The sequence below is a fragment of the Lutra lutra genome, chromosome 9, assembly GCF_902655055.1.
Source record: "Lutra lutra chromosome 9, mLutLut1.2, whole genome shotgun sequence".
NCBI classification, from domain to species: Eukaryota; Metazoa; Chordata; class Mammalia; order Carnivora; family Mustelidae; genus Lutra; species Lutra lutra.
In genome coordinates this window covers 90,265,277-90,292,127 of record NC_062286.1, presented here as the reverse complement: position 1 = coordinate 90,292,127, position 26,851 = coordinate 90,265,277, and the positions used below count along the sequence as shown (strand labels likewise).

The 26,851-nt window shown below is 48.9% G+C and overlaps 1 protein-coding gene across 1 annotated transcript in view; it reads right to left on the bottom strand.

Moving 5' to 3' along the window:
* Positions 1-1,090: 1,090 nt before the first annotated feature.
* SH3RF3 (SH3 domain containing ring finger 3) overlaps positions 1,091-26,851 on the bottom strand; it is a 364,818-nt gene continuing 339,057 nt past the window's right edge. The window contains exons 9-10 of the mRNA XM_047745167.1: positions 11,320-11,654; positions 1,091-4,208 (exon numbers count right to left, since the gene is read on the bottom strand). Of these exons, the coding sequence (XP_047601123.1) occupies positions 4,040-4,208; positions 11,320-11,654 (504 nt within the window). The 3' untranslated portion in view covers positions 1,091-4,039. The remainder of the gene's footprint in view (positions 4,209-11,319; positions 11,655-26,851) is intronic.

Genomic DNA, 26,851 nt, shown 5'->3' with positions numbered 1-26,851 from the left:
ACATATTGTGGTGGGTACTGCCTATATGTCCTCTGTCCCCCTCTTCTCATGCTGTCATTCTTGACATTTCATTTCTGTGGAGGGTTTAGGGTCCAGCTTCTGGTGCTACAATAGGCTTGAGTCTAGGTCATAATGTTCTTTGAGCAATGTGACCTGAGACAATTCATTTCACCTCTTCTAACCTTCATTGCTCATCTAGCAAATAAGGATGAGTAAATTCCACCGAGGGCGGGAGGGCTAAGTGAGCATATAATATACTTCCTTATTATAGTGCTGGGCCCTCACTATACTCCCCACCCATAACCTGTGCTCATATATATTCATTTAATTTTTGTAGAAGGAAAATGTCTCCTTGCTAAGCTTCCTTCCAGCTCAAGCATATATGTGATACTCAAAGAATATGGGGGGGGGGGGTCTTGGTTACAAAGGCAGTGAGATCTTATCTCAAGAAATACCCCAACATACTTCAAGCTGGGGCAACCTTCTGCCAGGCATTGTCTATCTGGCTGATGTGGGGACAGTCCTACTTTTCTGGAGGTTGGTGGTCTCCTGAAGCCCCTCCTATTGGTGGATTCCAGGCACTCTCCTCCTTGTGCTTCAGAAAACGGCTCCTGTCTTGTGAGGGCAAGACACACAAGGGCAGGGTGAGGAGTGTGCTGGTCTGGGAGGTCAATTCCAGGCACTTCCGGAATTGATGGACTTGAGTACTGACACAAAACACTTTCCCACAAGGAAGGAAGGTAAGTCATCGGGAAAAAGTTGCTCTACTTTCTAGGCACACGAGCCACTGGAGGATAGCTAGTGGTCCTGCACACTCACCAGCTCAATCCTTACTGTCCAGCCAGTGGCTCTCTGGCATGTGCTGGATATGGAAGTCTTGACATTCCCAGTATCCTTAATGGCCAACCACCCTGTGCTCCCCACATGGAAGCATTCTGCGGTGGTGGGTGTGTGAGTCAACATGCTGGCCTGCAGGGATGCTGTGTGGCACCTGCCCCCTTATGCTCCTACCCACTTGGACATTTCTGCTTGGGCTCACTCAGCCTCTGCCCCCAACCTCACTACTCACATCATCCAGACACAAGGCCTCTCCATGTTCATTTTTATTTAAAGACTCAGAAACACAGGCATCATAGTTTGTCATTACTGTCAATTCTTCCAAAATCACACGCTGACATTTGTGTGTAACAAAAACATTAGTGTGTGTGTGTGTGTGTGTGTGTGAGCTGTGCAAAGTACAAAGAACTTCCCAGCCAGGCAGCTGAGCTTGTTTGGGGTGCCAGAACCTGGCATTCACACGGTGAGGCTGCCAGGGAATTGCCTGCCCACTGTCTCCCCACTCCACTTCTGAGGCTCTTTGGTGGACCAGATGTCCCTGTCACTTCAGTGTCTGCTGACCTTGGTAGTGGCTATGAACTCTACTGCATTCCTCAAAGCAAGTCACCTTGGCTGCCAAATGCCACTGATAACCAAGATGTCTAAGTTGCTGGGCCAGGGTAGAATGTGAGCATTCAGACAAGGTGTTGGTTTCATCTTAGTAGCCAAAATGAGTTGGTTATTTAGAACAAGTTGGCCCAAAGGGTCTAATTCTGCCTTTTCTCTTGTCTGTGGGCTAAACGGTCATGAAGGCTGATGGATTTGGCTAAATGTGTTTGAAAACAGCCCAGAGCATGATGGCTGGCCTATGGCATTGCTTCCTTCCCGAGGTCATGCCAATGCCTGCCCCAACTCTGCCCCAGGAGAGGTCAGCTGATGCCTTGCAAAGGCACTGGCCACCAGCCCCAGCTCTCTGCTGTGAGTGGGTGCTGGGCCCTGGTGGGCTGCTGCCTCGCCCACAGTCCCTAGGCTGTTCAGCGATTCCTACCTACCACAAGCCTCGTGTGGGCTGTGGCTGGGAGAGGAAAGAAGGTCCAAGTTAGTCTGTTTCGTTGCTTGGTAACTGCCTTCATTAAAAAAAAAAAAAAAAAACTTTCCTTATTATCTGGGATTTGTTAGTTCTGGTCTCCCTGGGGGCACACGTATCTCAGCACATTCATCCATGCACATTTTTGGTGATGGCGTGATTTTAAACACGCACGTGATTTTTGTGCATGTCAGGCAACTAATTTGGCATCAATGGCAAATGGATACCTTCTGGTTGTCATTAACTCATGTACAGGGCTCCCTGGGTTTAAGCAGGATTTTGTCTTTCTTTGATTCAGAACAATTTCTCAAGTCTATTAAATCTATGATCATCTGGAGAGAGGGGAAGAGCCTTTGTTGAGGCATGATCCCACCCTCGTGGTGACCACCTGGTGGTAATAGCCAAGTCACAGCCCCAAATAGGAACTCTGAAAATAAGCGTTTCATATTTCAAAGGCATCACATCATATGAGGGAATATGTTTCTGGATTTTGTTGCATCTTTGAAAATCAGGCGATGCTATGTTACCAAAGGCTAATTTAGTCTGCCTAATTTAAACCTGAGTGGTTTTGTAAAAATAGAGAGAAGGGGCTTATCAATTGTGACTTCGAGCTGATAGGAATGTATTCTTAAGGTCTGACTTTCTGGAGAACGAGATGGCCTGATGACAGGGCTTCTCCCGTCTGTGTCTGTGGGAGGTCTGGGTTGCTGGGCTCAGGAAGAGGCCTTGATGGACCCCATCCAGGGCAAGTCCTAGGATCAAAGGTGCCCCTTCTCTCTCTCCTCCTGGCTCCCTTGGATTCTGCCAGTCTGCAGCAATGCCTCAAATTCCTTTCTCCTCATTGTACTTCCAGTCTCTAGACCAACATTTGTACTGCCTGATAGGGAAACACTTATTAAAAAAAAAAAAAAAAAAGACAGAACTGTCACGAGGTGATAAATCTGAACTGTGGTTAAAAACTGCTTCAGTACCAAGAAATCATATCTTGATAATGCTAATTGTAGTCCTTTTCCCTAAAGCAATAAAAGGAAAATTCTGCCTTCCTAGACTGGGGTTGACCTTCATGTTCTTTCTACTGCCACACACAAGGCAATTATAGTGACCCTTCCTTGAAATGGTTCCAGTTCTTGAATAGTAATTATCACTGTCTAGACATAGCATGGGGCTTGGTAAGGGTTTAAGGAAATTGACTTTTCCCAAACTCCCTCCAACCACTTAAATGGATTCCCTCTTCTCCGTGGAGCAGTAGCCAACACTGATGTTGAGTACGTGGGCTTTTCAGAGTTTTCCAAAATTCATATGGTATGTATAAAAATTCTGCCCACTTGATATCAGCTCAGACATTTTTTTTCTTTCAAGCTCAACCAAGTCATTACTGGTTTACAAAAAGGCAGCACCAGATTATGAAAAATAGGCAATGTATGACCTATTAGAAATATAGAAAGTCTGACAGCTTTACTTTAAAAAGATGTTGTAAGAAAGAAGCAATGCAAAGGGACAGTGGTGGCAAAATGAAATGTGTGGCTTATAATATGGGTAGGAAACAAAGCCAAGTGCGATCTCACGCCTCCTGCAGGAGCTGCGTGTGGGGTTGCCTGGGGGACTCTGGCGACCGGCCACAGCCCTGGGCCGGAAACACCCCTGCTGAGTGGCCAGGTGGCAGATGACTGAGGTATATAGAGAGGTGATGGAGCAATCTGGACCCCCCACAAGCAGCCCGGGGCAGCCCTCAGACCTTCTGCCACCACCCAGGACCCGGTGCCTGCCATCCAAGCCCTGCAGCCCTTCCGCAGCGCCCAGGCTTGCGGGGGCAACAAATAAGAAGGCTGCGACTTAGCAGTCCCTCGCAGAGCCGATCACCCGCATCAGCATCTTCTCTTTTCAAAGGTATTTCTTTAGAGTTTACGCAGAGGGAAGCATTTTGTGGGAGAACAACCCCAAGGTGCACTCCTGGTGGGTGGTTGTGGGCGAAGGCACGACCTCCACATCCCCCAGCTCCCATCCCCGTCCAGGGTGGCCTCGCCAGGAGCCTTGAAAGGGACCTGGGGCCCTCGGTGGACTTGACTGCCTCTCTTTGCCCCCTGGGGATCCCGGGAAGCCTTTGTGCCTGGGGAGTGGGGCATGGGGAGCGTGTCCTCAGAAACTCTCCACAAAGCTGCCCGGGAAGAGGCCGGTGCGGCCGTTCCTCTGCAGGGTCCCCTTGTACCAGCCGTCTTCTCGCTTCTTGTGCACAAAGACTATGTCGCCTTCCTTCAGCTCAATCTCCGCCTCGCTCTGGGGAGGATACGAGACCACCACGCGGTACCTGGGGGGAAACAGACACCACATCGGGTGAGACTGACCTTAGGCTGGAGGATGACCCCCAGGGCCTGCTCTTCACTCCGCCTTTCCTTTTCCATCTGGTGTAAATTATTATAACTTGGGGCTACTTCCCCCACTTTTAAAAATCTCTACTTCGATTTTAATTTTTATACAACCTTTTCATTTTTTTATTAAAATTTAAAAAAATTCCCCATGTTGTCCTTTTGGACCCTGATCTATGCTTCCTGCCTGAAATGCCGTCCCTCCTTCCAGCCCATCTGGGACTGTGGCCTCCTTGGGGGAGCTGCAGCTGGAGGAGGGCAGCCTCTGCTGCTGGTGGGAGCTGGGCAGACCTGCAGCTCTGCAGCCACCACCCAGCAAACAGCCCCTCATCCCAGCCCAGAACATACACTGCAGCTCCTGCTGCCTGCCACCGGCCACAGGAAAGGAATGTCAGCCAGACTAGGGGCCCAGGTGCAGAATGACCGATGGCCTCCAGGGATTGGGTCACTCACGAATAGGAAACGAGCTGGGGAGGAGCCATGGACTGGAGGGTTGGTGATGCTGGGCCTCAGAGACCCAGGGCTTGAGCTGGTCTAGAGGGGCCACCCCCGGGAGGCACTGTCCTGCTGCTCTCTCCTTCCTGGCAATGTCTGGGTTGTGGTCCTGGTTCACTGGCTGAAGAGACAAGGAGGGGATGCTCCTTCACTCTCAGTCATCCTGGGCTATGAAGGCCTGTCCCCTGGGTCCGGCCTCCCCATTAGCCACAGCCACACATATGGCCCCTGAAGGAGGTCATCCAGGTGTCCCTGCAGCTGGCTGTCCTGAGGTCAGTCAAGGGGCTTTCTATGCGGAGTCTCTGACCTGTATATTTTGGCTTGGGAGGAACCAGAACATTATAAAACAAAAGCATCTCTTAAAGTGTGGCTGTGGACTTCATGACCCCGGGTCAGATTCCTGGCTCTGTCCTGGACCTACTGATGAATTTCTGTGGAATGGGTTCAGGAGTGTGGGTTTTTAACATGTTCTAGGGGTCAATGTTTGCTTGCTGCCGTCTGAGAGTCAAGGTCAAAGTGCTGAGCGAGTCTTCATTTTTCAGCCACCTGTGCGGAGGGCCTGGGCGCTGGCCCCTCGGGGTCAGGATAGGAAAGCCAGGGTTTGGGGCAGCTGGGGTTGGTGCCCTGGAGACGGCGGGGACAATGCATAGGCAGAGAAGACCCAGGCCCCTCTCTGGAAGCTCCCAGCCCCAGCTTGTTCCAGGCTTTAAGAGCAGGGGGCAGAGAGCAAGGTGGCTCCTGAGGCTAACTTGGCAGGTAAGCAGGGGGCTCCTGCTACTGAGGGAGCAGGTCCAGCCAGGCAACCTAAGTGCTTTGGAACGGCTGTAGGTGTGGGAGGGTCAGGCCCATTCTCACTGTTGTCCCTGGGCTTCAGATGCTGGCTTTGGGGTTATAAAGGAGGAGAGAAAGGACAGTATGCCTCTCACCCTCCTCCCAGCCCAGAATCTCTACACAGGGCAGCCTGCAGCCACTCCCCAAAGGACAGATGGCCTCTGTGTCTGTGAGATCCATGAGGTTGCCCAGGGCCGTGCAGGCTGCTCGGTTCCCACACCTCCTGCCCCCAGGCTGTGTGCACGACCTCAAAGACCAGTGCTGACCCTCCCTGTGGCTCTCTGCCACCCTCCACCTCTTTGTCAAACACCTGCCTCCTTCTCTTCCCCGAGGAAGAAAAGGCAGAGTGAGATGACTTCCCAGACTTCAAACACAAGTTTTGGCTTTCGCCTCCACTGCCAGATGTGAAGCAATAGCAAATCTGAACATGTAATTTGCTAGAAAAAAAGTAATTTGGTGCTTCTGAGCAATTCAATGACTTAATGAGCCCAGATGGATGATGTGGGCCTTTTGTATAAGAGTCGAGCAGTTAACGTTCCTGTCCAGATCATTCCAAGACTCAGAGCTATTTTTCCTGCTGCCTGAAAGTGACTGATACTCCCTGTTATAGACACAAAGGGCCAAATGAACAGCTAAGGACAGTGTTATGACTGCGGCGTCATAGATCAGAAGAGACTTACTTCCCTGCACTGTGTTAAGGTTATGTCAACCACAGATAATTTTCAGACATAAAACCCAGGAAATCAGAAGGCTCAAGATCAGTATGAATTTCTACCATTGCTTATTGCAATTAGCATCACATGTGAGGGGTGACGTGTCTTCCTCCTGTTTCATCTGCCCCCCTCCTGACAACGAGGGTCCCAAGGGGGGCCTATGAGTGCCAGGCTCTTCAGAGCACTTTCTTCAGTGCTGTTGAGCACGTGTGATCCCCAAGCTGGCAGAATGTGCTCATCGCAGAGAAGAGTCCCTCTAGGCTCTTGGAAATAAGCATATGTCTGTATCCTAAACACTAAACTCTGATAGCAACACATGTATTAGTTGCCTATTGCTGCTGTAACAAATTTCTACAAACTTGGTGGCATAACTCAGCACAAATTTCTTACTCACAGTTCTTCAAGTCAGACATCTGATATCATCTCCCAGGCTGCACTCCTTCTGGAGGCTCTAGGGAGAAGGCACTCCTGGAGGCTGCCTACATTCCTGGCTGGACACTCCCTCCTGCGTCTTCAAAGCCAGCAAGGCCGCTTGAGTCCTCACACCGCATCACCTTGACCCTCTCTGCTGCCTTCCTTTCTTACTCATAAGGACTCTGTGGTCACACTGGGCCCAGCCAGATAATCCAGGATAATCTCTCAATTTTAGAGTTAGCTGGTTAGCAACCTTTGTTCTGCCTGCAGCTTTCATTCCTTGAGACTATGTGAGGCCTCGAAGCCATGGTTTTGCGGAGTACAGCATAGACATCTTTGGGAAGCCCTTACTCTGCCTACCATGACACACAATAGATCAAAGCCCAAAACCTTTTAAATCCTAACAAAACCAAACAATTCACAGGCTGGTAAGAGAGGAGGATAAATACATGGTGTGTGTGAAGATGTGGGCAAAACGACATTGCCAATCAAAGGTTGGGGAGGGGGTGACAGGCAGCACTGGGGCATCATTAGATCATTCTTCTAAAGGTCACAGCATTTCACAGTATTACATACATCATTTCCAATATTATTAATGTTCTTTTTCATTCATTCATACTTTCCCAGTTATCGATCTCTGTGTTTTACAAATATTATAACTATCAGATAGGTATATCCCTAGTTTGTAGATAGGGGAACAGGGACTCGAAGAAATGAAAACACCTATTTGGGTGAACTGGCTGATAAGTGGTCAGTGCACCTATCTCTCAGAGCTACTCTGCAACCTCCCCGAGATGTGAGAGAGGTGGGAGGCATCCAGAGTACAGGTGGCTGGGGTGACTGGCCCAAGAACTCCAATGTACTTACTTGCCCAGGGGTGGCATATCCCTGCCAGGGAGCCAGGGCATTGGACAGTGTTACTGGGTCCCGTAACTACAGTGCTCTTCTGTGTTCCCCGGGTACCTTCCAGAAATGTGGCTCCCTGTACACAATGTCCATAGGGCTTAATATATCCAGATGGCCGAAGATTAGGGTCCCAAGGAAGGGGTAGTGATGGGCACTCTGGTTTACACATTAGGCCTATGGGTTTGGCTCCTCCAGGTCTCCTGAGAGCTGGGCCTGCCACTAAGTCAGCTGACTTGCAGGCCTGGCCTGGTGGGCCTGGGGGATGTTCTCCATGGTTCACTCCCCCGGGAGGCCTCACTCCAGCCCAAAATTCCTTCCTCTGTGAGCAGTGTGGAGAGCAGCTCCCGGTGTCCCCCCAAATCCTCTGGAGGGAAATGGAGAGATCCGAGGGAGTATGGACATGGAACACACCCCAGACATGCAGCAGCCATAGTCCAGCTGCTCTGCTCAAGGTGAGAGAGGCTCCTTCCTCAGCACGCTGGTGGTAGAAACCTCCTGGAATCTGAGCCCCAGCTGCCCTTTGCCTTTCTCCCACCTTTGAGCCTGTAAAGTGGCCTTGCACACAGCTGGCTCCTGACAGCCCTGTGGCCTGTGGAGCAAATGCCGGGGCCTCTAGAGAGGCTAGTCTTGCTAGGGCTGCTCCCCTCCAGCTGCGAGCTAAGTCTTATTCACGAGCCTGCAGGGTCCTAGGCCAAGTGCTTTCTGGAGCTGCCTCAGCTCAGAGACTAAGACTTTCCTTTGTTAAACCCTCACTCCAACCTGCTGGGGCTCTCCAGGACACCAAGCAGCTGACGGGCTGCACAGGGTGAGGGAAGGGGGCATCTGGGGGCTCATTAGGCAGTAGTTTGGTTTCAGGCTGTATTTTGAAAACTCTCATCACTAATGAGCTGCACAGCGTGCTGGGGACAAGCCGGGTGCCAAGAGTCTCTGGGTACAATAAGCCCTGATTAGATGGAATATTCACAGAATGAGAGTAATTCTCTGAACTTTCTAGTTAATCATAGACTCCCATGATTTTTTAGAATAGGGTCTTTTAAGACCTTTTATGAAGGAGTCTGGAAGTAGAAGGATCTGAGGAGAATAGAAACCTAGGGGAAATATGAGAGCAGCTTTGAAATATCTAGGTCTGTCACTCTCAGGAGTCACCAACATCGTGACCTGAGGCAAAGGGACAGGGAACCACATTCAGAAATCACAGGCAGCTGGGGGTTGGTCTTGTGGAAGGAAGAAGGTTCTGACATGAAAGCACTACACAAAGTTGGAGGAGGCTCCCTGGAGGGAAGTAGAGGAAGAAAGAGAAATTGTGTGTATGTGATATTGGTGTGAGATGTGTCTGAGGTATGTGTGGTGCATGTGTGTATATGTGTGGTGTGGGGTGTGTGTGTGTGTGGTATGGTATCAGGTGTGGTGAGTGTGTGTGGTGTTTGTGTTTGGAGGTATACGTGTGTGCATGTGTGTGGTGTGCGTATGTGTGTGGTATGGTATCACATGTGTGATGTGTGTGTTTGGGGTATATGTGTGCATGTGTGCAGTATGTGTGTGTGGTGTGGTATCAGGTGTGGTGGAGTGTGTGTGGTGTGTGTGTCCTGTGCGTGTGTGCTGTGGTATCAGGTGTGTGATGCGTGTGTTTCAATGTGTGTGTGCATGTGTGTGGTACGTGTGTGTGTTATGGTATCAGGTGTGTGGTGTATGTTTTTGTGTGTGTGTGTGGTGTGGTATCAGGTGTGGTGTGGTAAGGTGTGAACTCAGTCTCCTCAGGGCCTGGGGATTTGCTGTATGGGAGGCACGTTATGCTAACGGGTCCTGCACTGAGTGAGTCTGAATGACAGTTGTATATTGAATACACAGGGGGTGGTGCCCAACTGTGAAGGACCCCGAAGCATATGCTAATATCCTGGCAGGGCTGTGACATGGTCCATAGTGTCTGAAGACCAGAGACACCCAGATCCCTTGGTGGGCAAACTACATTGGCACGACTGCTGACCATGCTCCTCAAAGCGGTTCAGAGCCCAGGCTCCGTGGTTGGAAAGCCCTCACTTCAATCACTGGCTTGGCAGCTAACTTGCTATGTGATCTTGAGCAAGTGGCTTAGCCTGTGAATAACCTCTGTTTCCTCAGCTATAAGATGGGATACTGAATTTGAAGGAATTTGCAAGGACTGAGGTAACACACACAAGACACCTAGAACAATGCCAGCAGATGGTAAGCTGATGCACAGCGTGGCTGTGGTAGGTATTTACGGCTGGAATCCATGCTGGTTGTTGAGTGTCTGAATGTCACTCCCCAAACTCTAGCTATCATTCTAAATGCGGACTTACACTACAACTGTTTACCAGAAATCCATACCAAACTCACGCTGTCGCTCCGCCACCTGGGGCGATTGTCCTCTCCATGCCCTGGATCTCAGTACCACAGCATCAGCCCAGCCCTAAAGCCCATCGTCTGGGTATGTCTTGGCAAACTGGCCTGTTGCTGGTTTGTGTGGTCCGAGAACAAAACATACTTTTACTTTTTTAAATGGCTGAAAACCAAATAAAAATAAGACTATTTCGTGACACAAGAAAATCACATGAAATTTAAATTTTGTCTGTAAGTGGAGTTTTACTGGAATACCCACACCCGTCATTTCTATGTTGTCTATGGCTGCCTTCACGCTGTCATGGCAGAGCTGAGTAGTTGCGACGGAGACCTTATGACCTACGATGTCTGTGGAATTTCCCACCTGGGCCTTGACAGAAAAGTTATGTCATCCCTCATTTAGACAGAACCTCAGCTAGCCTTGCCTTGGTGCTGGAGGTTAGTGGGTGCTCAGGACAGTGGTGGCCTTCTCAGGCTTCAAGCACCGGGAGACACAGGAAAGGGCTGGCCGTCAGTCAGTGTGGCTGAGGGGAGGGGAATTCTGACAGAAACGCCAAGTTTGCTCTCTCAGGAGACTGTTCACATTTTTACTATTTAAGCAGTGTTCCAACAAGAAGCCACTTAGAAGGGAAAGAGTACTTCCCTGCTGTCTTCATTTGACACCATCCTCTCTCCCTGCAGTGCCTTCCAACCCTTATTCGAAGCTCTTGAAGGACTACCTCAAATGGGCCCATCCACTGAGCAGGACACCAGTTTCTGACCCCTTGTAAAGTTCAAGCACCTGAGGCCCTCACTCCATAGACTGTTCATTGCTCTGTAAAACTTAAGCTTAACTGTGACATTTCTGGTTTTGGTAAAAAACAGTGAATACTGGCAATTTTGTATGGTTCAACCCAACAGACTATAAACCTTGAAACCAATTTTGGGGTAATGTTTTATAACTTTAAGATGTCGTAGCTGGCTTCCGGGGTAGGACACTCCAGGTTTCCACAGGGTTGAGGGGGTGTAGTCCCTCACTAACATCATCGCTCTCTTTGGGCTCAGTACCCCATCGGTTCTGCCAAATGTCCTGATGAATCCCTTGCAAATCCCGAACTCAGGATCCAGGTAGATTCAGAACATGAAATATGCTCCCCTTCATTCCCAAATGTGTTTTATCCGATGCTCACCAGCCAAGCTCAGGAGCCAGGCTCAGGAGTAGATGTGGTAAGAGGGATGTTGGGTAAATTTATTCCACAGAAAATCCCCTTTGTCACACTTTCCCTCAATGGTTCTAATCTCAGAGACCAGCCCACACCAAGGTGCCAGAGGATGTGAGCCCACCCTCCCCCCTTACCTCTCCCTGGACAAAGGCTTGGGTTCGGGACGGATGGCAGCCATGGAGAGAGATGCTTGCCTGGAGGGGGATGAGGAGAAGTTCAGATCCAAGGATCCCGCCTTTCTGTGCAGCGGTTCCATGCCCACGGCACCCTGCATCTCGCTCTCTATGGGGCAGGACCCTGCCCTGCCGTGGATGGATAGTGAGGACACTTCGGGCCCCACTGCACCCTGGAGTGAGGTGTCCACTGCCACCTGGGAGTCGTGAGTTGGAGAGATGGATGGTGGGGAGCGAGATTTCTTCTTGGTGGATGCCCCAGCGAGAAGCTTCAGCAGCCCACTCTTCTTCTCTTTCTGGAAAGACACACAGAATTGAAATCCCGTGGGTTAACACTTCTAAATGCCTTTTCTGTTGACAAGTGAGGAGGTAAGTATAATCTTATTTACAAACTTTAAACAAATCTTGTAAAGCTGGTTAGAGGAAGAAAACAGAGCTAAGACTGAAAGTTTCTCCAACTCTTGTTTTCCTTTCTTTCCCAAACCTGGTGCAAGTGACCAGAATGGGCCCAGGAGGCCCAGAGGCAGGCCAGAAGGCACTACTCCCAGGAAACGATGCTGTCGGCAGGGGGGGGGCCCTTCCCGACAACACACCCCCTCGCCATCACAGGACCATTCCAGATGGGCAATTCACTTGCTGTGATGAAGGAGCCAGCAGTCAACATAATTTGCTTCTTTTTACCCAAGAGGGGAGTGAAATGACTCTATATCAGGCTTCCTGAGATTAGCTCCTTCAACCGGTTTATAGAACCAGAGCCCATGTAGCCTGGACGCATCTTTGTTTGGAAACCCTGGGCAGCTCTGTAGGCAAACTCTTCTCTGCGCAGATTTCTTTGTACCACACAGGAAACCGGCAGAGTGTGTGTGTGTGTGTGTGTGTACACCTCATAGATTCCCTGAGAAAGTTCATTGCAGGTGGGAAGGACCACTTGTCCCAGAGGCCAGGGCAGCTCCCCAGTGAGGGCAACTTCTCTCTTGGTGAATTCCCTCAGTGGGAAACATCCTGATAATACCTCTTGCCCCAGCAGGTGGCTTCCTTATCTTAAGAGAAAGGGCTGCTATGGGATGTGACAGCTAGCAGGTCATGGCTCTTCACATACAAAACCTGTGACATAATCAGAAGGATCTGCCCTTATAATCATGGGGCCATCAATACGCTGTCCCCCTAGGATGTGCAGACCGCTCTCCTGCTTCAGCTTACTCCCAGTTCCTCTGGAGGGCTCCGCACAGTGCCCTGCAAAGCCACCTGATGGTAGGACCGTGAGTCTCCCCTGGGGGCTCTGCTCAGTATTCCTTTTGCAGTGAAGGGGCATCCTAGGGGCTTAAAGCAAGCTCTCAATAAAAAACAGAGACAGGCTGGGGTGGCGACACAGACTTAGAGAAGGATCTGGACAATGCCCTCGGGTGGCCAGGACAAGCCACCATGTCTGCCTTGAATTCCGCATATCACTGTTAGTAAATGGGCATGTCAGCTTCAGCATGTGCTGATTACATGGAAGCACAGAAGCAAGAGTGAACCATTGCCAATGAGTGAGGTACGTGTGTGAAAGAGAAAGTGTGTGCATGCAGAAGTGCTTTTAGAACAACACCTTTGCTCTGGGATTTGACCATCTTTATGGTCTTACTCGAATTTTCTTTTTTTAAAAGATTTTATTTATTCGAGAGAAAGAGCACTTAAGAGAGAGCATGCACTAGTGGGGTTGGGGGGCAGAGGGACAAATGGACTGCCAACTGAGCAGGAGCCTGACTTGGGACTTGGGACCCTTGAGATCATGACCTGAGCCAAAGGCAGATACCTAACCAACTGAGCCACCCATGGACCCCAAGAGTTTAGTTTTCTAATGTTCAGTGGAAATCAGGTGGCAGGGGGATATGGGCACATGGTGTAGGACAGCGGCAGCACACGGAAGGCTGAAGCTATAGCCACTGAGTCAGCGATGACCATCAGAAACTGCTTTGGTCACAGGGCTGAGCAGACCTTGAGGTGGGCTGACGGAGGATTTCCTTTCCCCAACCTACTTGTCTGCATGGTTAGAGGCTTCTGCGGGAGGGCGGGCTAAGTGGTCCCGAAATATTCTTAAAATGCACATATCCAGGGATGTGCATATCCTTAAGCTAAGCCAGTAACACCTTAGTATGAACAAGTCTGTATGTTTTTCTCTACTCTTAGTATGGATGTTGATAGAAAGAATGGAAGTAGATGTCCTGGATACTCTCCCTGGTGAGGAATGGCGAGTATGGGTGAGCCCCAGGCTAGTGGGGAGCAGGTGGGTTTGGGGTAACACAGCGAAGGGCAACCCCTGTCTGTTTATGTCGCCCCAGCTCTGTCCTGCTTCCACATCCACAAAGTGGTGACACACTTGGGAGAACTTCATGAGTTTGGCCACGAGGGGGCGCCACAGAGCTGGCTCAGAGGCGTCCTTGTCTCCCAAGTAGCTGGGGCTCTGAGGCCACTGCCACAGCCACAGCCATGGCCATAGCCACGGAGAGGTGCGCACAGCTGGCCAGGTGTGTCTGCTTCTCACGATGATAGTCTCCTAACCCGAGGTTATGAAGGGGAGGGCACTGGAGGTGGGATACGGTGTAGGCGTGAGGGGTGGCATCTGATGCTTCATGGCCCTCTGGGGGCTGCGCAAGGGTGAGCCTGACCACTGGAGCCTGACCACTTGGTGCCAGGTGGACACCCAGACAAAACACCCAGACCCTGCCAGGCCGGGCATCACAAAAGCTATCAGCTATCAAATGCTCACATTCTAGTCACTAACCCTGTGGCAGGGTGAAACTGAAGGCGACCAGTTAAAGTAATTTAATTGCTTAAGTACACATAGAATACACATACAGTGACATAAAATTATGCAGAGTGTGCACAGGATTGGCAGCCCCACCAGCGCGTGGAGGCGGGAGGAGCCACCGCCTGCCCTGGCTGCTGTCCCTGAGGGGACTGTCTTAGGCTGGCCGTAGTGGTAGGCCAGTGGGCTCCCAGGACCCGGTGTGAAGCAAACACGCGAGGAGCAGTTTGACAGGGTGGACCTCAGTGCAGGGACAAGCCCTCTAGGCCATGACGCTGGACTATCAGACGCTCCACGGGCAGGGGGTTCCACTACCAATCCATGCGTCAGGAGGCACACACCCAGTGGGGCAGCGCCTGCCGTGAGAGATGCCGGCCAGAGTCCCAGCCAAAAGGGCTCCAGGTCGGAAAGCCTTTCCACAGTGACTGCCCCCATCACCTGGGGACAAGCACTGGCTCCACTATATCCAATTATCTCACCAACATTCAGAGCCATGTCCCTGGCCTCTGCTTCATAGGTGATAAAAGCAGAAGGAGACAGAATGGAGGATGTGCCCAGGGCAAGTGGGGAGCTGCCTCTTAGAGTTTCAGGGGTGAAACCACAGCCCTACCTGGCACAACCCAACTGTCGACCATCACGACAGCACTTATGGCTCCTAGGGTGGTGTCCTTCTGCCTCATGAGCAGAGAAGAGTTTTGATCAACAGACACTCTTTTACAAGGTGCTGTCTCTGGACAGATGAGCCACATCACCATAGGGTGTGCTGTGCGGAAGAGAAGACAGAGCTACTGGATCACTTAGCGCGTTTGTGGGTAAGTATGCCCTTAGCTGTGGTTTGGAAAGAGGTGCACGAAAGTGATGGATAATATTCTTGTCTCAGCTCTCCACAATTGAATAGGACAAATGATTTTCTTATTTTGACTTTGGCAAACACGGATATCATGACTGGAAAACCCTCTCCTCCGCTGTCCATGACGGAATTCTGCTAATGCCTCCAGTACTCGTTTATTACAAATTGCTGTGGAATTTGGTGACCTGGCGATTACCACGCACACAGAATTCATAGATGTTCCAAGCCCTCCCCCTGGCGGTCGCCCTATTCTGAGTGATGCAGGGAAGGATCCGCCGATGGGCACTTTGATGGTGGTGGGAACAGACCTGCCGATCAATTTGAGGAGCAACACCACAGGCAATGAAAAGTTTTAGAGGACATAATTTCATGCTAATCTGGACTAGAAGTTTGTTAAAAGAAAGATGGATTTGCCTGGGTTTCTCCTGGGAAAATAACTAAATTAGGGATTTCCTGAGCCTGGTCAGAAGCAGAGAATGGTGACCCCCCCTTATAATTTTGGGGTTGTTGTAGGTATGTTTTAGAAGAGTCATCGCTGTCCTATACCATTTCTTGCCAGCATTCCACTGCCTCCATCTGTGGCCTCCATCCTCCTTTCCACAGGAGGGTCACTTTCTTTCTTTTTTTTTTTTTTTAATTAATTTTATTTTTTATAAACATATAATATATTTTTATCCCCAGGGGTACAGGTCTGTGAATCACCAGGTTTACACACTTCACAGCACTCACCATAGCACATACCCTCCCCAGTGTCCATAATCCCACCCCCCTCCCTACCCCCCTCCCCCCATCAACCCTCAGTTTGTTTTGTGAGATTAAGAGTCACTTATGGTTTGTCTCCCTCCCAATTCCATCTTGTTTCATTTACTCTTCTCCTACCCCCTTAACCCCCCATGTTGCATCTCCTATCCCTCATATCAGGGAGATCATATGATAGTTGTCTTTCTCCGATTGACTTATTTCGCTAAGCATGATACCCTCTAGTTCTATCCACGTCGTCGCAAATGGCAAGATTTCATTTCTTTTGATGGCTGCATAGTATTCCATTGTGTATATATACCACATCTTCTTTATCCACTCGTCTGTTGATGGACATCTAGGTTCTTTCCATAGTTTGGCTATTGTAGACATTGCTGCTATAAACATTCGGGTGCACGTGCCCCTTCGGATCACTACGTTTGTATCTTTAGGGTAAATACCCAGCAGTGCAATTGCTGGGTCATAGGGTCGTTCTATTTTCAACATTTTGAGGAACCTCCATGCTGTTTTCCAGAGTGGTTGCACCAGCTTGCATTCCCACCAACAGTGTAGGAGGGTTCCCCTTTCTCCGCATCCTCGTCAGCATCTGTCATTTCCTGACTTGTTAATTTTAGCCATTCTGACTGGTGTGAGGTGATATCTCATTGTGGTTTTGATTTGTATTTCCCTGATGCCGAGTGATGTGGAGCACTTTTTCCATGTGTCTGTTGGCCATCTGGATGTCTTCTTTGCAGAAATGTCTGTTCATGTCCTCTGCCCATTTCTTGATTGGATTATTTGTTCTTTGGGTGTTGAGTTTGCAAAGTTCTTTATAGATTTTGGACACTAGCCCTTTATCTGATATGTCATTTGCAAATATCTTCTCCCATTCTGTCAGTTGTCTTTTGGTTTTGTTCACTGTTTCCTTTGATGTGCAAAAGCTTTTGATCTTGATAAAATCCCAAAAGTTCATTTTTGCCCTTGCTTCCCTTGCCTTTGGTGATGTTCCTAGGAAGATGTTGCTGCGGCTGAGGTCGAAGAGGTTGTTGCCTGTGTTCTCCTCAAGGATTTGGATGGATTCCTTTCTCACATTGAGATCCTTCATCCATTTTGAGTCTATTTTCGTGTGTGGTGTAAGGAAATGATCCAATTTCATTTTTCTGCATGTGGCTGTCCAATTTTCCCAACACCATTTATTGAAGAGGCTGTCTTTTTTCCATTGGACATTCTTTCCTGCTTTGTCGAAGATTAGTTGACCATAGAGTTGAGGGTCCATTTCTGGGCTCTCTATTCTGTTCCATTGATCTATGTGTCTGTTTCTGTGCCAATACCATGCTGTCTTGATGATGACAGCTTTGTAATAGAGCTTGAAGTCCGGAACTGTGATGCCACCAACTTTGGCTTTCTTTTTCAATATTCCTTTGGCTGTTCGAGGTCTTTTCTGGTTCCATATAAATTTTAGGATTATTTGTTCCATTTCTTTGAAAAAAAAATGGATGGTACTTTGATAAGAATTGCATTAAATGTGTAGATTGCTTTAGGTAGCATAGACATTTTCACAATATTTATTCTTCCAATCCAGGAGCATGGAACATTTGTCCATTTCTTTGTGTCTTCCTCAATTTCTTTCATGAGTACTTTATAGTTTTCTGTGTATAGATCCTTAGTCTCTTTGGTTAGGTTTATTCCTAGGTATCTTATAGTTTTGGGTGCAATTGTAAATGGGATTGACTCCTTAATTTCTCTTCTGTCTTGTTGTTGGTGTAGAGAAATGCAACTGATTTCTGTGCATTGATTTTATATCCTGACACTTTACTGAATTCCTGTACAAGTTCTAGCAGTTTTGGAGTGGAGTCTTTTGGGTTTTCCACATATAGTATCATATCATCTGCGAAGAGTGATAGTTTGACTTCTTCTTTGACGATTTGGATGCCTTTAATTTCCTTTTGTTGTCTGATTGCTGAGGCTAGGACTTCTAGTACTATGTTGAATAGCAGTGGTGATAACGGACATCCCTGCCGTGTTCCCGACCTTAGCGGAAGGAGGGTCACTTTCTATCCCCAGGCCACGGTGCAGCCATTTCAGCCTTGTGGGGGGCCCAAACAGTCTGAAGTGTGGGAACAAAACGCCTCCCTCTTACAAGTCCTGCATGTGGAAGGCACACATGCAGAGAAATGTGCCCTCATCTTTCCAAAACGAGTGATGGGATGCTCCTTCTCCTCTGCGAGGCCCTTCACTGCACCCCATGCAGGCAACCCTCCCTCAAGGCCTGCCTCCCTCCCCTTCCTCTGCCCCTGGAACAGGACAGAAGCACAGGGGCAGCCCAGGCCAGTGGCATGAAAGCCCGGCTCCAAGTCCTGGCCCCGCCAACACCGGGTTGTTAAGATGACAAATGGAAGAGTCCTTTTTAAAATATGAATGCATGTCACAAATACTTGATTGTGTGGCTGCTTTTATGATGTGTTTATATGATGTGCTATTTTTAGGTTTTTGCAAAACACCCACCACCTACTTAGTTCCCAGTATGTTTTTGCTCAATGAATAAAAGCAACTTCACTTCCACCTGAGGCAGATGTCTCACTGAGAGACACTCATCTTGCCTTGAGAGACCCCAACAGGTCAACACGGGGTCCCTTGGCTCTCTGACTTCAGGTACAAAGAACCAACTAGGAAATTGGATAAAGTGTCAATGTTGGCTCCACCCTCAAAGATTCTAACCAAGCAGGTCTGAAATGGGGGCCAAAAAAAGTGATTCTGATCCAGGACCCGCGAAGGGATCAATTACAAGCCAATGGTCAAGTGTCAACCTGCTGATGTCAGGAGACTACAGATAGCGCTGTAAACACCCAGAGAAGAGACCGGCTTCATGGGAAGCTGAGCAAACAAGGAAACTGGTTTGCTGAGCACCTGCTAAATGCCCAGCCTGGGGAACAGGCATGGATTTTAAAGCTGTGCTTTGCGGTGTTGGCCTACGTGGGTGTGCTGATTCTAAGCTGAGGGTCCGAGCTGTCTACCAGCTCCCAGGTGGGGCCATCCTCCCTGTTCGCACTCTCAGAGGCACAGGCTGATGTATGACACCTGAGCATCTAATCCCTGTCCCCTTCCTGCCATCTGGCTTGGCTGGAGCCAGGAACAGGAGGGACACTTACCCAGAATCCATGTTTCCTTTGTGGTTGCCCCTCATCACCATCGTGGTGCCTGGCTTTAATTCCCACCCCTGCTTATGATTCCTCTCTGCAGAGAGACGCGACTTGTGGCTCCGGCAGGTACTACCTTTCTTATGAACCTCGGGGGACCCTCCCCCAAACCTCATCCCTTGCTTCTCTCTCCCCTTCCCTCCCCAGTGCGTTCTGTGATCTCCAAGTTCAAAGCTGTGCACATGCGGACACTCAATAAATGTTCATTGGTGAAAAAAAAAAAAATGCTCAGCAAGCAAGACAGGCCACACCAGGCCTAAGAACAGGCTTGAGCCAAGGGCTGCAGGTACTGGATAAGGTAATTCTGGAAGCTCTGGCTCTCGAAATACGCATGCAGTTCTGAAAGCCTCCCTCAGCATATAACCAGAGCATCATCATGTGAGAGAAGAGCTTATGAGTTGTATTAAAAAAATTTATGTGTGTACACACACACACTAACACATATGGACACACACACACTCTAAAATAAAGTCACACCCTACTTTGAAAGAACCATCTGGAAACATAACATTCAAAAGAAGAGTTATTTGAAGGTGTTCATTCATTATAGGAAAACTGTAAAACATTTTACAAATAATAAAATAATAGTTTTTCTGTTATGGTTAAAGTAGGGGCCTCCCTAGGGGCCTTAACTGTTTTACAGAACACTAATGTAAAAACTTGGCAAAAGGGAAAAGAAATTGAAAGTTCAAATTAAGAACTGCTGCCCATTAAGAATCAACCAAAAATTATGGAAAATTCTCTGTGAAATTATATAAAGCCAAAGGGAATAGAACTTGACTTATAAAATGTGACATTAAAATTTTCAGGGATACAATTCATTTCATTAAAGTGAAGTAAATCCATGAATGTGACCTATAAGTACCACGTTATTTGATCAAGTTGTCTCCTTTGTTAACCTATGTTAAAGAAAGTAGCCACAGCCTAGTTCCCCTCAACCAGATTCTTAATTCCTTTTTGTGCAGGGAAATATTTAAAATCTCTGGTCAGGCACACACTGAACACTGAGCCACTTATGGTGGGTAGTATGCTGGGTAGTAGGTCAACTCAGACTTGATTGCAAGGCTTAGCCCTAACAGTCTGGGAAAACCTCAGCCTGAAGAAGAATCCCTAGTTGATTGGGCCCAGGGATGGGTGCATGCTCTGTTCAAAGTCAGAAGGATGACTGAGAACTCTACCTTTGAGAACAAAGGATGAAACACAATCACACATTGTCACTCTGCATTTGCATGAGCTGAGACGCAGGAGACAATGGTCACAAGTCATGGGTCATGTTCAGATGATGTTCAGTGACCTGGGAGCATCTGCAGGCTGAGGAAAGCATAGAAATACGCCTTCCAGATGGTTAATATTAGTTACAGGAGTGAGCGGGCACAGGAGGGAGGCTCTGGGCAGTATGTAGTTTTTGTGATGCACTTTTGTATTTGTTTGAGTCATTATGTCAAACGTGTATTTCTTTTAGTTTAATGGGGGAAACATAATAAAGGAAAAAGGTGCCACCTGTTGCTTTGAACATAATGGTACTAGACGTGATGAGCCAGTGAGAACTTTTGCTATTAGCTTATGGACGAGGTGGTCTTATAAGAGGGGGCACGTGGGTGGCCTTGAGGGCTGGGCTGATTGGATATAATAAAAGGGAGAGGGCCTGGGGGTGATCTGGTCCCGGTGAGGCATGAGAAGCTGTGGAAGGAAGAGAGGAGATGTCTGTGAGATTAGAAAGGCGGGGGACAGCATATCCTGGGGCCATGAGAGCAAGCAGAGGGACTGGAAGTCTGCTGGGCAGACACTGGGAGCAGCCAGGAGCTGTGGTTGGGGAGCAGAGGTGTGGGAGGGAGAACGGCAGGTGAGCGAGTGACTCGGGTGGCAAGGTCATCAGTATGCAGCCATGGGTGAGGAGATGGAGTGGGGACCATTGGACCAAAGACAGGGATGGTGACCATCGCAGGGCATTTGGAGGGAAGGTGATACCAGCTCCTGCCAGCGGGCAATAGGAGGTGGGGGGTGTGCGCCCTGCTGCGGCTGTGCACTCGCTCTGTGCCCATGTGGCCATGGCAGACTCTGGCTGACACAACAGATAGAACGAAAAAGAAAGCAAAACCAGTTTAGAAGATGGTCAGATAGTTCTCAGAAGCCACATCAACCTACAGGCCGTCAGGAACATCTCAGGGCAGGCATCAGTGGCCTCCAGGAAGTCCAGAGCTTGGAGAAGTGGGGGCATCTGTCTTCACACCTCTGAGAACGACTTGCAGCTGTACACTTAGGATGGAGCTGGTGAGACTAGGGTACACTCAGAGGCCTGGGGCACATGGATTGGGCATGACAAACAGTGCTGGGGGCTTTGAGGAAACTTTAGGTCATCAAAATAAGAAACCAGGGGACATGGCACATCCTTATCTTTAGCTACTAAGTCTGGCTCCCAGACAGCAAGGGACCACTTGGAAGGCTTTCGATTAAAATATCATGTTTGGAAGGTTTCCTACTGGAGGTGGGGAAAGGGTAATTAAAAGTTACCTTTTTAATTTTAAAATTTAGATGGGGGAAAGGCATACCTCTGCCTGAAATACAGTTACTGGAAGAGCAGAGAAGGTGTTATAACAATATAAATTTGTAGTGCATCTTCAGAAAGGGTAGAGAAATGCAAGATCTATAATAAATAAAGAGGAGGAAGTTCACAAGCTAATTAAGAGAGAGGAAATTTGTGCATTTAGCTATTGGCTATTTTAAACATGGAAACACATCTTAAAAAATACTGCCCTCACAGGAGAGCAAAGTTGAAGACTGAGTCATGAAAATAACGGGGAAGGGAAGCAGCAGATAATAATGTGCCCATCTGATCGTGCTTTCTCTGGCTTTTGTTTTTGATGGGAGAGATGCCTGCTGCAGTATGCTGCTTCTCTTGCAGAGAAGCCAAGAGCGGCCAGGTCACAAGGGTGATGGATAGAGGGTAGAGGAGCTACTTCCCAAGGGTAGAGGAGCCACTTCCTTCTCTTTGGTCACAAGGATGATGGGTAGAGGAGCCATCACTTCCTGTGGTAGAGGAACCACTTCCTGCTCTTCCTGAGGATTGGAATCGTTAAGTGAAGCCTTCGTTCAGTGTTCTGCCTGTGGCACTGTGCTGGGCACTCTGAATGGACAGAAGAGGAAGCAGGAGTTCAGGTTGACCAGTCAAGTTCAGTGCAGCAGGAAAAGCTCCCGGAGTACAAGATACTGTCTCCCTGAGGAACCTCAATTAGATGGCACATCATGACAGCTCTGGAGATTGAAGGAACTAGGTGTCACTGTCATTTACCAGCGGACTGATCTTGAACGAGTCACTTGACTGCTCTTAGGCTCAGCTTCCTCATATGTAAAATGGACAATATGTATATATATGTATATATATAAAACAGAGTATACTGCAGACTACTTCTTGAGAGCTTGCTATGAACCAGGCACTAAGTCTTGGACATTATTAGCTCTTATGTTCTTGAAACAACCCAAAAGAAAAAGCACCATCTCTGAGATTGTAATCAGTGGACACAGGGCAATCAACTAGAAAGTCGTACCATCTGGATTTAAACCCAGGACTCAATTCCAAATTTGAATGCCAGCTTTACTGCTTTGTCCTTCAAACTAAGGCACGACCTTAGTCGGTAAGTGGGAGGCCCACTGCTGAGGTTTCCGTGTGTTCAGGTCACTTCATAGATGGGCACTGAGGTATTTACACAGAGCGATGATTACAGAACACGAGGGCTGCATGATGATAAAACAGAGGGTTGGCCAGTTACCCACCACTCTTGTGACCCAACAGCTCTTGGCTCCTCTGGGCTGCTTCCTCAGGAGCGGATGTTGGCATTGGCCTCTGTGCTGAGCAGAGGACTGGTGAGGATGGCAGGTAAAGCCCCAAGCAGAGCGCCCGGCACTGAGCAGGCTTTCGGCAGGGAGTAGCTGTCACGACTCTCAGCGATGGTGGTGGTGTATGCCTGTGGTCTTCATCTATTCGCCTGGCCCTCAGCTAGCACTCATGTCCCGGGAGCACAGCCTGAGGTCAGAGGAAACCTAGCACGTGCAGTTACCCACCACAAAAAAAGTTCGAGTAGGACTCAGGTGCCAGCCACCTGCCTCTGAGACTCTGGAAGCCTCTTGTGCAAAAAGAAGTTGAAAAATACGCTCCAAGTCCTGGCGACAGTACACTCAGAAGCTCCCAATTTGCAGAGCACCCCAGTCTCTGTTTGTAGGGCAGGAACATCGCGAGAAGCAAACCACGCTAACCACGTTGTTTTTCCTTGTTTTGTTCACACTCAGCTTGCTGGCTGGAAAGCACCAGGTGCCCTTTCCAGCTTCCAGAAAACACAGTAAATAAAGATGGTGGCAATATGGTGGGGACTAGAACTTGAGAGCAGACAGACACCAGGGACCCACCTCAGTTGGGCCTTTGGTCACCCTGAACCTGACCTGCCCAGGGCACCGGCATCTCCTACCCATTGAGAAGGGCCCTCTGCTGGGCTCCTCGACTCTGTATCACGGTTTCTTTCCCCACCCTTCTGCTCAGCGGCTGGATTCTCCCTGTCAGCGCCACACCTTCTCCCCAGCCCCCAGGTACAGATGCCGCTGGACTCGGTCCCTTTCTTCACTCGTTCATGTTCTCTTGCCGGAAGCTGAGACACAGGATTGGCTCTTCAATTCTCTCTTCTGCAGGAGAAGCATCTCTAGCCCCAAGGTCTCAAATGAGCTCTAGGTCTTTCATCTGCAACTTCATCTAGACGCTTCTTAAAGGTAGAAATCACACAAATAAAACCATCAAAATATGCCTGGAGCTGTGAGCTGGAAGAGTGGGGAGGCTCCCTCTGACCAGCCCTGATGAGAGAGATGCCAGAGGTGATCGCGTCCCCCGTACCCGTGCCTGGGCTAGGGGTCGGGTGAGCCCAGAGGATCGAGGGGTGCAGAAAGAGGGAATGAGGTAGAGCCAGGGGCTGGGGTCGTGTCCTCTCAGCACCCTCTGCTGACCAGCGCCTTGGCACCATGCCGCCAATTCCTGTCCTCCTCCTTGGCAGAGGGCAGCAGCCTGAGGGTCCCCCAGCTGCTTGGGGCTGTGGGGGCCACACCAGTCTGAAGGCCGTTCCTCCAAACTCATAAATCATGGCAGCCCACACTCACCCACCCCTGATCTGTGTTTATCACTCTCACTCATGTGGCAGGTCTTGCCCCTTTCCAGAGGCCTCTCATGCTCTTATTTCCTTCTCCGTCAAGCAGGCAATGACACCAGCACCCCCACACTTCTGTTTTACAGAGGAGGACAGAAAGCTGAGCATTGATCACATGCCTGGGGTTGCGTATACCATTTCTATTTTAATGTACCTTGTCTTAGTTGGCTCGAGCTGCCCTAAAAAATAACAAATACTGGGTGGCTTAAAGAGCAGACATGTATCTTCTCCTAGCCTAGAGCCTGCAACCCATAATCAAGGTGCCAACATGGTCAGGTTCTCAGTGAGGGCTCTTTTCCCAGCTATAGATGGTTGGTTTCTCTGGGACTTTCCTTGCTGTGGGGGCATGCAAAGGGAGCCCTCTCTCTTCCTCTTCTTCTAAAGCCACTCAGTAATCCCATGATGGGGCTCCACTCTCATGGCCTTTTCTAGTAATTACCTCTCCAAGGTCATCTCCACCTGTCATCACATTGGGGATTCATCATATGCCCATTCATTGGGCAGGGTACCCAAGTATTCAGTTCATAACATTCTGCCCTTACCCTCCAAATTCATGTCCTTCTTATATGCAGAATGCATTTATTCCATTCCAACAACTCCCAAAGTCTTAATTAATTCAGGTTTCAACTCCAAAGTCCAATGTCCGAAGTATTATCTCAATATTCAAATCAGACCTGAGTGAGGCTGGAGCTCCAGCTAGGAGCCTGTGAAGCCAGACACACCATGCAACCCCAGGCACCGTGGGGGCACAGGCATAAATGAGATGTTCCCATTCCAAATGGCAGAAATGGGAAAGAGAAGGAGCTACATGTCCCAGGCAATCCAAAACTTAGTAAGACAAACCCCCACTGGAGCCTGAAGTTTGAGAATAACTATCTGATTCATTGTCTCCCTTGTAGACCTGCCTGCAAGGCTTCCATCAGAGGCCACCTGCCTGTTGGAACTGAGGGTTTGCCCCTCATGATCTCTGAATTCCCTTAAGGTCCTTTGTCTCCTTCTTTGAAAAATGGCACACAGGGGCGCCTGGGTGGCTCAGTGGGTTAAGCCGCTGCCTTCGGCTCAGGTCATGATCCCAGGTCCTGGGTTCGAGCCCCACATCGGGCTCTCTGCTCAGCAGGGAGCCTGCTTCCTCCTCTCTCTCTGCCTGCCTCTCTGCTTACTTGTGATTTCTCTCTGTCAAATAAATAAATAAAATCTTAAAAAAAAAAAAAAAGGAAAGAAAGAAAAATGGCACACATTTGCAGCCGGATAGCTCTATGGTCTTGTCCTGAAGGATCCAAGAAGTCCTACAGCCACCCTTCATTCCATCCCACTTGCTCTGTTCCTGCTAGTTCAAAGTGGCGGTGTCCCCGCACTCCTGGCTCCCGTGGAGATGGCTGGTCACCTCCTAGAGCCACACCTGACATCGCAAATAATTGTTCAGGCTCACACTTACATTCTTCTCAGAACATGTGTTCTTATTTATTTATTTATTTTGCAATATGGATAGCCTAAGAAATTTCCTAAATGCCCAAGTTCTGGTTCCTTTTTGGTAAACAATTCCTTCTTCCTCTTGCACTCTACTCTAAGCAGTCAGGAGCTAAGCCAGTCCTAAGACACTTTGTTTAGAAATTTCCTCCGCTAACCAACAATGGCATCACTCAAAGGTCCACAGGAGAACACAGTTCAGCTAAATTCTTTGCTGCTTTATAATGGGGAGTGCTCTCCTTCCAGTTTCCAATAATGCGTTCCTCATTTCCCTCTGAGACCTAAGAGACACTATTCTTTAACATTCATATTTCCACCAATGGCCTGTTCATGATTATTTAGGTATTCTCTAAGAAAAGAGACATTCTCTCTCCAGTGCTTCTCTTTTCTTTCGGAGCCTTCACCAGAACTGTCTTCAGTGTCCATAGATCAGGCACCTCAAACTCTCCCAGGCTCTACCCACCGTCGGGTTCCACAGCTGCACCCACATTTTTAGGTATTTGTAAGAGTACCACCCCACTTCCTGCAACCAAAATCTGCATTAGTTTGCCCAGGTATCCATAGCACGGTATCACAGACTGGGTGACTGAACTAACAGAAACTTATATTCTCACAGCCTGAAAGCTGGAGGTCTGAGATTAGACTGTCAGCTTACGAGGGCTCTCTTCCTGGCTTGCAGAAACCCCCTCTCCTGTGCTAACGGGGCCTTTCCTTAGGTGTGCATGTGGAGAGAGAGGTCTCTCTCTTCCTCTTCTTCTAAGGCTGTTGATCCCAACAGGAGGGTCCCACCCTCATGACCTCATCTAATCCTAATTACTCATCAAAGGCCCCACCTCACACTGGGGATTCATGCTTCAACTTATGAGTTTTGGAGGGACATGAACATTCAGTCCAAAACAGTCTTTTACATAACCGCTGGGTGAGGGTCATAGTCACCTCATTTGCAGATGAAGAAATTCAAATTCAGAGAGATGAAGTAGGTGGGACTGGGCTTTGGATCCAGGACTCCATGGTGTATCCCAGGCCTGCCATTCCCCCTGCAGTTGATGAATGAGTGAATGGAGGGAGGGTTTACCGTTCCTTTGTTACTGGTGTCATCAAGGCCTCTGGCCTGGGCCCTCCCACCCTGATCTATCCCTATACACCAAGGCCCTACTACAGTTCTGGAACATTACTCAGTGTCTGCTGAGTCTAACCAGTCTTCACTTACTGTGCCTGAACACAGTCACATCTCCAGGGCTGAGGTGGCCCAAACACCCACATCAGTCCT